This window comes from Typha angustifolia, chromosome 10 (genome assembly GCF_048772165.1).
Source record: "Typha angustifolia cultivar Huaian chromosome 10, ASM4877216v1, whole genome shotgun sequence".
NCBI lineage: Eukaryota > Viridiplantae > Streptophyta > Magnoliopsida > Poales > Typhaceae > Typha > Typha angustifolia.
Window position 1 is genome coordinate 1,239,475 of NC_133248.1, and position 11,206 is coordinate 1,250,680.

General features: G+C 37.2%; 2 protein-coding genes across 4 annotated transcripts; one reads left to right on the plus strand and one right to left on the minus strand.

Moving 5' to 3' along the window:
- Positions 1–615: 615 nt before the first annotated feature.
- On the minus strand, positions 616–4,397 carry LOC140768651 (eukaryotic translation initiation factor 2 subunit alpha homolog). Its single transcript, XM_073109005.1, has 6 exons — positions 3,858–4,397; positions 3,058–3,144; positions 2,834–2,980; positions 2,520–2,624; positions 1,745–1,843; positions 616–995 (listed from the first exon to the last, which is right to left on the minus strand). Exons 1-6 carry the CDS (start codon positions 4,284–4,286, stop codon positions 840–842), a joined length of 1,023 nt encoding a protein of 340 aa, XP_072965106.1. The 5' UTR covers positions 4,287–4,397; the 3' UTR covers positions 616–839.
- A 1,390-nt stretch (positions 4,398–5,787) lies between these two features.
- Positions 5,788–11,003, plus strand: LOC140769217 (peroxisome biogenesis protein 2). Of its 3 annotated transcripts, none has more exons than XR_012105874.1 (9): positions 5,788–5,960; positions 6,049–6,162; positions 6,261–6,417; positions 7,472–7,608; positions 7,693–7,793; positions 8,392–8,509; positions 8,700–8,866; positions 10,197–10,529; positions 10,673–11,003. XR_012105874.1 is itself a non-coding variant. In XM_073109851.1 (8 exons), the coding sequence occupies exons 1-8, from the start codon at positions 5,832–5,834 to the stop codon at positions 10,303–10,305; spliced, it is 1,032 nt and encodes a 343-aa protein (XP_072965952.1). In that variant the 5' UTR covers positions 5,788–5,831; the 3' UTR covers positions 10,306–11,003. The 3 variants fall into 3 exon arrangements, 1 of the variants encoding a protein (XP_072965952.1); XR_012105875.1 differs by having other exon boundaries at positions 10,679–11,003; XM_073109851.1 differs by having other exon boundaries at positions 10,197–11,003.
- Positions 11,004–11,206: the final 203 nt, after the last annotated feature.

Below are 11,206 nucleotides of genomic sequence, written 5' to 3' on the forward strand. Positions count from 1 at the left end.
CATTTTTCTCTCACAGGAAAAGAAGAAAAGAAAAGAAAAATCTTATAACCGGTTCTGTTTTACTGCTTCTCTTTTCACACATATTAAGTGAAATTTAATCATTTTACAAACCGAGAACGTCAAGGGGGTTAAGGATAGATCTCAGAATTTCTCCCTCGAGTTCGTTGGACGTCCTGTTAACCAGGTGGGCTTGAACGAGGACAAGTAAGTCGATGTGATTATAGATGAGCCAATGGGCAGAGAGTACTTTCAAAAATTGGTAGTTGTGTTGCCCTACAGATTTTGCTATGGAAACCTGTTGGTCATCTAATGAGATATGAACCGTCACAGGTAGGAAGGTGAAATCGTGGAATTTCTTTTAGGTAATCAGATAGTCAATCTAAAAGACGTTGACAATTAGTTCCTTTACCAGGCAAAATATCTTAGCAGCACAAATGATATAATTTATGAAAATAAATATGAACCAGGATTTAGATTAACACAACTGAAACCCTAAGCACCGAAACGTTTTATTCACTCCAATTTTGCAGAGAGAACTTTGGTAATGAAAATCTGGCTGAGATCCAACAGGAATATATTAGCTTCTAGGTTTCAGGTAATGAAAATTACTGGTACTTCGAGGGGAAAGCATCATTTATTAAGACATCCACATGAATTAAAAGAACAAACTTTTCCAGTTTTGATAGATATGCATCAGTAAAAAAAAATATCAAGGAGAGGCAGCGGCTCACCATCTTGAATACCTAAGTTGACACTATTACAAGCACTGAGTTTTACCTGGTGCTATACAACTAATCTCAGATAGGAAGATGTTCAAAATCAACCAATTAGTTAATATTCTAGTCAGCCCTTCCAACAACAGGATTCTCGACATCAATTTCTCCCATTCCTGTATCTTCCTCCTCTTCACTGTCTTCATCTCCATCGACCTCCTCATTAGTTGACTGCAACTTCTCCAAATGCTCTGCAAATAGCTTATCATCTCGTTCACTCACCTATGGGAAACATCAAGCCAAAAGGTTGAATAAACTGCACGCAGAATTACTTACTATATAGGAAGAAACAGAGATGGTTCACATCTTAAAAGGTGCATTCTATGCGTTCCAGATTGAAAAGGAATACAGGTTTCCTGAGTCAATTGGGTTTTTACTGAAATCAAATCGTAAAGTGTAATTGGTTCTGCTATATGGAAACAATGAGATTTTGTTAAGAAAACAGCATGTGATGCTCAATTTTATGACAGTGGTGTTGAATGATGCTAATATTAACAAAACAATTTCAATAGTGGCAAAATTAATAAAACTAGAACAAACTAAGACAAGGTAAGTTAACTTTGTCAATCAACTTTTATTAGTGCAACATGACCAAAGATATAACTAAATGAAGAGACAACATGTAAGATCTGATTTACTAGTAGATTATCATGCATTGCCATCAATTTTGGTTAGTTGCACATTTACCATCTGAAAGTCAAAATTGCACACTTCCCCGTCTTAGATATGATATCAACCTATATAAGGGCCTCAATGCAATTTTCATAGTTTTATGCAGGCATATATTTAAGCTTTTTGCTTTAGTATCTGAGTGACTTCTGTGAGTTTTCATTTTTTTTACTTTGCTCTGAGCAAACATAGAAATAAGCATTTCTTGAGTCATACATTTTGAAAAGATATCTTCGTAAATGAAATTGTAGAATAGAACTAGAAAGAAATGAACTCAATCTAAATAAGTAGATAAAACTTACAGCTCTTGGCGCTTCTTTTACTATGAGTTTTCCCTTATGCCGGGTTATCTCTTCAGTGCAAGCCTTGATTGCATTACCAAGAACCAATATCCCTTTGTCCTGTCCAGTGATGAGGGCATGAATAAACATAGAGGAACGGGAAGAACACAATAACTACAATCTTAGCGCAATCCATGCTCCCGTTACAAGCAGCAAATATAATTGCATAAATTTATCAGACATGGTCATGCATCAAACCCATATAATTAATTTTAGCAGAAACCTGCCTACTTAGAAACCTCACAGAAAACAGAAGCACTGAAATCAGATACTTAATCTACATCAATTCCGGTAATTCACTTTTATCTCTATATTGCTGAAAAAAAGTTCAATCAAATTCCACATCAAACCCTGTACTAAGAATGCATGATCTCCTCCTCACTTAAATTTCTCAAAAAGTTTAATTACTAGTAGTAGTATTACACTATTATGGCATCACACTCAAAAGTACTTTTAAGACTAATCTGTGACTAGGAGCTAAATTTAAGGGGCTCCCTCAGAATATATCAGGAACTGGAAACAAATAAATTTGCCATTCTTCCTGATTCATTTGGAAGGGAAAGACCAATTTTATGGAGTTGTCCTTACGAATCCTTGTGCTGGACATAATGAGATACTCCCTAACTAACAACAATCTTATTAATTTCTTCCAGTAAAATGTTCCTAAAGAATCTCTCTACATAAACAAATTCAGAACGAGCCAATGAGTCAAAAAGTTTATTCACTTCTCACCAACCTTGTCGAGAGTCTGTGTATACAGGACATAAAGGGGAGGAGCAACAAGCTTGATCTTCACAGGGCAGTCATCAAATCCTGCAGCTTCTGCTGTCCTCATAGCTTCCTGAAAAGCAATCAGTCAGTTAAACATTATCCCCTCATCAAAAAGTGTTTAACCCCTCATCAAAGAGCACCTATCTAACTCATGGCAAACATTCTTAAACATCCAAATGTAGAAAATTAGACAAAACATAAAAATTTGGTTAGAGAAGCACTCATAAATTATGGCATGACATGAAAAGGAATAACCAGAAAGAAGTTGGTCATTGCTACCTTGATGTGGAGAACCCCATCAAAGTGAAAGCATTTCATCTCAATACCAGCACGTATCTTCAGCGCCTGTGGTGTCATCCTTCTCCTGATATTCTTAACCAGTGCATCCTTAACCTCTGATGATAGTGCCTGCACCATCTTAGTCACCTGCACTGCCGATAAGTTATGCATAAAAGAAGAAAACCACGAACAAAATCAGTAAGTTATAGCATATCCAGCACCACCTCTTGTCCATCAGGCCCAACTTCCTTCACTTCCCGGGTAAGTGAATCAAGAACTGAATCAGGATCCGCCACAATCAACTTGAATGCCTACATAAACACGACAGATTACATCTTATTGAAATTTAACTAATCACCAATTACAGAATTCAAGAGAAAAAAAGAGAAACAAAATAAAATAGAGGTTTTCGTATAACCCTCTAAAATCCTTCGCTTTTGTGTATGTTCCTCTGAATTTGATATTTACATTTATACGCCTCTGGATCCTTTATATGTGTTTATTAGTACCCTCACCAAATTTGATATTTGTAGAATTCTCTTATTTGCATATATACCTATCAAGTAAATAATGTTTAGTTGTTGGTTCTAGAAAATCAACCTATAATTAAAGATTTTTAAATGTATACATGCAAATATCAAATAGAGATGACGTATATGTAAAATAGATGTGAAAAACCCAACATTGCAAAAAAAAAAAAAAAATCCACCTTTACACTCATAACTCATTAAGTAATGTTCCCATAATATGTATTATTTTCACAAAAAGATCCTTCATGTGGGGTTCTTCTTCTTCTTTTAAAGGTGGGTTACAGGGGAGAACAGCGCCGCATTTTACTCAAAAGAAAAGGAAAAGAAAAGTACTAAGAAGTAGTCTTCTGCAAATATACTTGAAAATGAAGGTAGCATTCTGCAAAGATGTCAAAAGGAGGGTTTTCTTTGCAAGAAGACTCTTTAACATTTAGCGTGTTATATGCAAAAAAGAGCCCAAAAAATTATTCACGGAAGAGGAATCGAAGAAGGACCTCATAGGCATGGCCATATCTCCGATAGAGAGGCCAACCAACGTGAACATAGAGGTCCTCGAGATCGAGGTCGAGCGTCTCCGCCACGTGGCGGAAGATGGAGTGGACGAGTTTGCTCTTGCTGTACCGCTCCTCGCAGGTGACCGCGTCCTCCTCGGTGACCCGGCGCTTCGATAGGTCGACGTAGCCCTTGTCGGGCACGACGCGGACGACCACGGCGGGCTCGATTCGCCCGACCTTGATGAGGGCGGAGATGGATCGGATCCTACGGCGAGAGAGCTCGGAGAAGAGGATCATGCCCTCGATGTGGCCGTACTCGAGGAGGGAGACGTACGCTGCCGTGTCGGCGATGTTCTTCACCTGGATCATCACGGCCGTGTCGACCTCGGGGTACTTGGACTCGTACATGCGGCAATCTAGGTTCGCCATTGTTGGATTCTTGAGGGATTAGGGTTAGGGTTTTCGGTGGGGTTCGAGGAGGGAGGGAGGAGGGAGGAGGAGGAGAAAAGCACAACCTTTGTTGGAGCCGAAGGCGGGGATCCGGCAATGGGCCCCACATTAAGTAGAAAGCCCATGTCGGATTCGGATCGGGTCACCGTAAGACCCGGATCCATTTACAATCTGATATCATTTGGGTTTTTTAGTATATAAACCCCTCTAAATTCTTTATTCGCGTGTGTATCCCTCCAGTGATATAATAAAGTTCTTCTCCCCTTCCTGTTATGTAAGCATATTTTCTCTAATCTAATCAATTTATTATGTCGTTTTTATATGTAAATATATAAGAAATTAAGAATCCAGTGGAAATTTGGGAATTTAAAAATATAAATCTAAGATTGCAGCTAATCATTTCCTTTTAACCACTAAGGTACATGACATCAAGTAACCCATTTATTATTCGGTTATGCTCCGGTGGCGAGGCTCGCCATAAAATATAAATAAAGAAATGTTACCCAACTCATCGTGCTAACAAATGATCGTACCAATTAACTACAGTCAGGCACAATGCAGAGGATCTTCTCTCCACCTTGGCTCGGCTCAAGCTTTACTCTTTGTAGTTAGTGAGTTTGAAAATACCAACCAAACCCATAAGTCTTTCGACTACCGTGAAGTATGGCCGTTGCAGGCAGGATTAAGAGAAGCCTATGAACGATGGGAGTAGATAATTATTGAAGCTGATGCTATGTGGGTTATTAGAATGTTCAGATACGAGGATAGTTGTCTGTGACGTCTTAGGAGGGTTTTGCAGAACTGCTGCAATATGCTGATGTCTTTCAAAAGGATCAGATTCTTATACACGTACAGGGAAGGGAACAGAGCAGCTGATTGGTTAGCCAAACTAGGGAGACAATCAACTTTCGAGAGAGCCTAGAATAGTTCAAATCTCATTCCACTAGAAATAAAAACTATTTTGTATTTTGATAGATTGGGCAATGAAATGGTTCGGAATTTAAACATTAGCTTATTTTTTAGCTATGATTTATGCAAAAAATAAAATCAACCAAACTACCAACTAACTCTAGTAGAATTAGTAGGTATCTTACCCATGACCAAGGAGATCATGGTGTATTAATTCAATAATTTTGCTTGATTAATGACTCAATAGTGCGATTAATTTGAAGAAGCAACTGTACGATGACTATAACTATTTCAACAGTGTTTAGTTCGGAGCAATAGTTTGACACCCAACTTGAAGTTTCAATTAGGCGGATTAATATATTAGCCAAAATTTAATTAGGATGCATTTATATTCATATTCGGGAACAATAAAAAAAAAGTGAGTTTGAAAATTCCAACCATTGGCTCCATTAAGCGAGCCGCCGAGCCGTAGGATGGAGCTCAGCCTATATGGTAGCTCTGAGCCGAGCCGAGCTGACCTTAAGCTTAAATATCTTGAAGTTCTAATAAAAAGCTCCCTTTGTGACTCTTTTTCTCGCTTCTGTCTTCTTTGTGCGACTTGGAACCGCACGTTCCATGGACAAAGAAACCCTAGCTCCCTCCTCATCCTCTTCCTCGGGATTCGATCCCCCTTCCGGAGACGCTTGGATCGCCGAGTTCCACAGATTGTACCCTCGATGGAAGTCCTTGCAAGAATCTTCTCAGGTTGCTATCTGTTTTCATCTATTTTCTCGATTTTTAAGTCAGTCGGGTCCAATTGGCTTGAGCTGTATAAATTCTTGTTGCTCGATAGGTTTCTATTCCGATTTCGATATCTAGAGTCAACCAATTCGACGCCGCGAGGTTGGACGTGGAGATGTCGGCCATGTTGAAAGAACAGTTGGTCAAAGTCTTCTCTTTGATGAAGGTACTTTCAAAAATTTTAGTGTTGGGAGTTTAGTTCTTGATTCTTATGTTCTTTGCGGTAGTAATCACTGTGTTTGTGATCCTCTTGTTTGGGGTTAGCCAGGATTCTTGTTTCAATATGAGCCGGAGCTTGATGCTTTCCTTGAGTTTCTTATATGGAGGTTCTCGATTTGGGTGGATAAGCCAACTCCAGGGAATGCGTTGATGAATTTGAGGTATAGAGATGAACGTGCAGTGCCCGCCGGAGGAAAAGAAGGTATTCATCCTTGCCCATGGTAGTTAACTTGACTTTTCCTGTTATAGTATATTAATGCTTTAGCTTTTGATTGGATGAGGGATTTGTTGGTTATTGCTTGGAAATGCTTTTGGAGTCGTGCATGGGAACATCCAAAATTTATCTTCATGTTAATAATTAAGCCTATGGCCGTTTACTTGGGACTTATTTTTATTTATCGAAAGGAAGTGTATGGTATGGTTTAATGTTGTAAGTAAGATATGGTGGCTGTGGTTGCTGAATCGTGCTAACATAGTGCTCAAATCGTGTAATACCTACATAATGAATTTGGTGACTTAAAACCTAGGCAAACTGCTGGCTATTGCAGTGTCATTAACAGTCATCTGTATCATTTTTTATTGGTAACTCGCTGAGTGTTTTGTGTTGGAATGAGATGTAGGAGGCGATCTTTAATTTGAGATCTCATTTCAAGTCAAGCACAACCATGCTTGACTCAAAAGTATATCAACCAAGCTTGATCTTTTGGCTGAAATTTAGCATCATACAAAGATTGATTTGGCATGGCTTGATCATCTGGCTTGATTGCATGACTAGATGCAGAAACCACATGTTGATTCTGTGTGATAACTGTACGTATATGGATTTGGTATTACTGATGATCGGAAACTCAGTTTCTATGTAACAAGTCTAAATATCTGAGTAGCATGTAGGTTCTGTAGGTAGATTTCGTGTTGCTTGCTTTTTGATATGATAATTTAATAAACTAATTAATTTGTACTTGAACTGCCCATGAAAATCTATATACTTGATGGAATGGATTACCTCACCAACTAAATGTAGTGATGTTTTTATTGCACCTTCAGTTTTTTGATTTATCATCAATTAAACAATAAAAAGGGCGGGTGACAAATACAGGACTTAATAGTCTGACAATGTTCATGTGTATTTCCATTGACAAGCATACTAATATGTCCACCTAATGATAGTAGCCTATGGTTACTGTTATTTATGTCTCCCTTTTATGGCTCAAATAGTCAAATCTTCAAAATAACTATCTTATGTCATGTTTCTTCAGTTAGAACAGGACTGGAAGGTCCTGGGCTTTCAGCTTCTCAAAAGATATGGTATTGCCTAAGCACTGTAGGTGGCCAATATATCTGGTCCCGTCTGCAGTCATTCTCTGCTTTTCGTCGATGGGGTGATTCTGAACGGGTAATTTTTCGCCCCTATCTTTCAAGCTTATTATGAATATCAGTGCACTAATAATTTAGTGTAACTTGTTTTCTCTTGTGACAGAGATCGTTGGCAAGTCGCACTTGGATCTTGATACAACGTATGGAGGGATTATACAAGGCCTGCTCTTTCTGTAACCTGTTGCTATTTCTTTATAGTGGGAGGTATACTTCTTCTAAATTTAATATTTCTTATTTCAATTTCTTTCTCAATGACCACATTGTAAAATTCTAGTAAAATAATGTGTTGGTCAACTCAGCCTAGCAGTTATAGACTTTAAAATATCAACAAAAGAATATTTTTTTGTTTCCAGTACATCCCAACTCAGCTTAACATGTTGATTTTTAAATATTAACAAAATTTATTACTGGTTTTAGCTGTTTTAGGCTTTCTTTTGGTCTAAGTTTTTTAACCCAAAATTGACAATAAGCAGCTAATTGCATCTAGTTGAGGCCAGCTATCTCAGTACATTTAATGTAACAGAATAGGCTTAGAATCAATATAAATTCCAAAAGTACTGAAAGCAAAATAAATAATAAAGTCTATAAGTAATAAATGTTGAATAGAAGAGGATGTTTGGTTTGATGTTATATTGTCATGCACCACAATAGTGTTGTGATAAAGTGTTGATCTTTGCTCAATTTTAGCTCAAACTCTGGAAAAGCAGATCTACTGATCCTTGTGTGATATTTAAGGTCTTGCAACAGTTAGTACATTTTTTGGTTCTGACTTTTGCACAAATTTGATGTATGATATATACAGATATAGAAGTATTATTGAAAGGGCTTTGCGAGCAAGGCTTGTTTATGGAAGTCCTAATATGAATAGAGCTGTCAGCTTTGAGTACATGAATCGCCAGTTGGTGTGGAATGAATTTTCGGTATTGCTTATCTCTTGAACTCTAGCAAATAATTGATATTATTTCAAAGATTTATTAGGATAAACTTTAGCTTTTGTTTCTTGATTATGAAAAGTCACTCTCTTGCTTTAGGTTTCAAAAATCTCATACCAACATTATTTCAAGATTTATTATGTTACAATGTAATAATAAAATTATTATTGTTATACAGGAAATGTTGCTTTTGCTTCTTCCTCTTTTAAACTCATCCTCTGTCAAGAAACTTCTTCTCCCATTCTCTAAGGATAAATCCCTCGGCTCTTCCAATGATGAAGCAGAGTGCCCCATATGTCATTCAACTCCTAGCATTCCCTTTACAGCTATTCCTTGTCAACACAGGTACTTGTACTTCTCATCGGTATAGGTTAATGTTATTTGTTGTGAATGAATCAATTCAGTTTGTAGATGTCAGATGGTTTTACTTCTATGACTATTATGTCTAATAAACTAAATGAGTTTAGATTGTCCAATCATTATTTGGTGAATTGCCTGCAATAAAATGAAATCCATATTTTTAAGTGATCTATCTAAATGGTTAACGAATACAATCATGTGATGACAGTTATTCTTTGCATCAATGCATTCTCATTCTTAAATAATTGCTCAGTCTGGGCTTAACTTCGAGCATTTTATAAAGTGTGATATTACAATGCTGAAGATGATTTAAATGAGCTGGATTGCAAATGGACCCTCTTTACATGTATGAACCCTGAGCCCTTCCACTAGGATGCCCTCCATGAATGACACATTGAAGTGTGAGCACAGATGTTATGATATTAAATACTATCTTTGGCAAGCCATCTTATCTATGATAAAGATTTGCTACAGCATGTCTAGTAGAGGCCAAAACAAACCCTTAGTTGATGCGTTGGATTATCTCTTATCATTTGGGATGCCCAAATATAAGTCAATTTTATTTAGGAGCAGTCTGTTTACTATTTCTACATGTACATGCATCTGATTAACATAGGCATGGGGATCTATTCTCTCTCTAGTTGCAAATATAAATCAGAAACAAACAGATGTAATTTGTAACATAGTACATCTGTCAGTCATCAACTAGGCGTGTCATATTGGCTCGTCAGCTCGCGAGCCACTCGCTCAGCTTGAGATTGGCTTAAGTCAAGCTTGGCTCAAATTAGCTCGATATGAATGCCTGTTTAATAATATACAAAGATGTGTTGTCATGCAGTTAGTTATTGTGCTTCAAGGTAAAATCAGGTGAGGCAGGTTAGAGTCATGGTTTTCGTAATGTTAAAACAGTAAAAGTGATTAATGTTTTAAATTGGCTGGGTGGCATTTTGTCCCCCGCACCAAGAAATTAAGAAATAGAAATTGTCTTTATATGTATAGCCTCTCGAAAAGTCAAAATGTGTAAACGATATGATTATGAAGCAAATATTAAAGAAAGCTTTTGAAACCGAGTTTGTTGGAGCCGAGTTCAAGCTTGGCTTCAATCAATTTCAAGCCGAGCCAAGCTAGGCTCAGCTTACTTGAGATTGGCTCGCTTACACCTGTAGTCATCATGTTTAGTAAGGTTCCTTTCTTATATAAGTTACCCAAAGAGAAGATTAGTAATATCTCTGATTCTTTTGTGCTCCATTATCTTTCTGGGTCATAATATTTCCTATTGTCAACGTAGGGAGCCTAATATAGTTTCTGATTACAGGTACTGCTATTACTGTCTCCGAACTCGCTGCGCAGCAGCTAGCTCATATAGATGTGCACGTTGCAATGAAACTGTTGTTGCCATTCGACGACAAGGATCAACAACTTAGGCTATCTGTTAGATTGACGTTATCATTATTAGTGCCGGTGGGTGGCTCATCACGAAGCTTTTTGCTCATGGCGATGAAGATGCTGTTACCGCTGGACCACAAGAAAATCACTGGGCAATCCGAATTTACTTTGCTGTAGGGTGAAGGGATTGCAGAAGCACTTGGCACGCATGATAAAATGCATAAAGTGGCACTACATTCATTATTTTTGAGGAACCTCACAAGTAAGCTAAAAATAATGTATCTAATCATTCTCATCTATTCATATGTAGCTCCTGTCTCCTTCTTTTGTTTGATTGATTAGTATGCAGTTATTGCATAGCACCCCATTTTGCAAAGTTTATTTTCGTCAAACTTCTTATTGGAGGAATAGGAGGAGCCACCTGCGCTTTTGATGAGAGCTAATCGCTTTTTGGACTCACCGACTTCTCCTTTACGAAGTAAGGACTATGAGTCTATGACCTTGCCGGAGCTTTTTGCAAGAAAAGACATCTATGCTTTGATTTTGTAAAAGAAGGCTGCTCTTATTTCTTTTCGCAACTCCAATCATTTTAACTTATTAGAAAGGTTTTTTTTAACCTAATAATTTTGAAATATGTAACATTTCAAGTGCTACTAAGACCTTTTAATTCCTGCAGGATTGTGAGAAACGCCATATTCATAGAATATTTCAAATAGATTGTTGTTAAAACTAACAATATATATATATATATATATAAACGACTGAAATATTTTTGTTTCTTGAAATTTAGAGTGTGATATACTTAATAAGTGATTTATGTCTTGCATGAAAAATAGATATTTTTCCTTGCATTATAATATCGGATAAAGTATTAGATAACTTATGGAACTGTTGATATGCAAAATGGTAAGATGGCTTTTTTTTAGTGTGTTGTTGAAT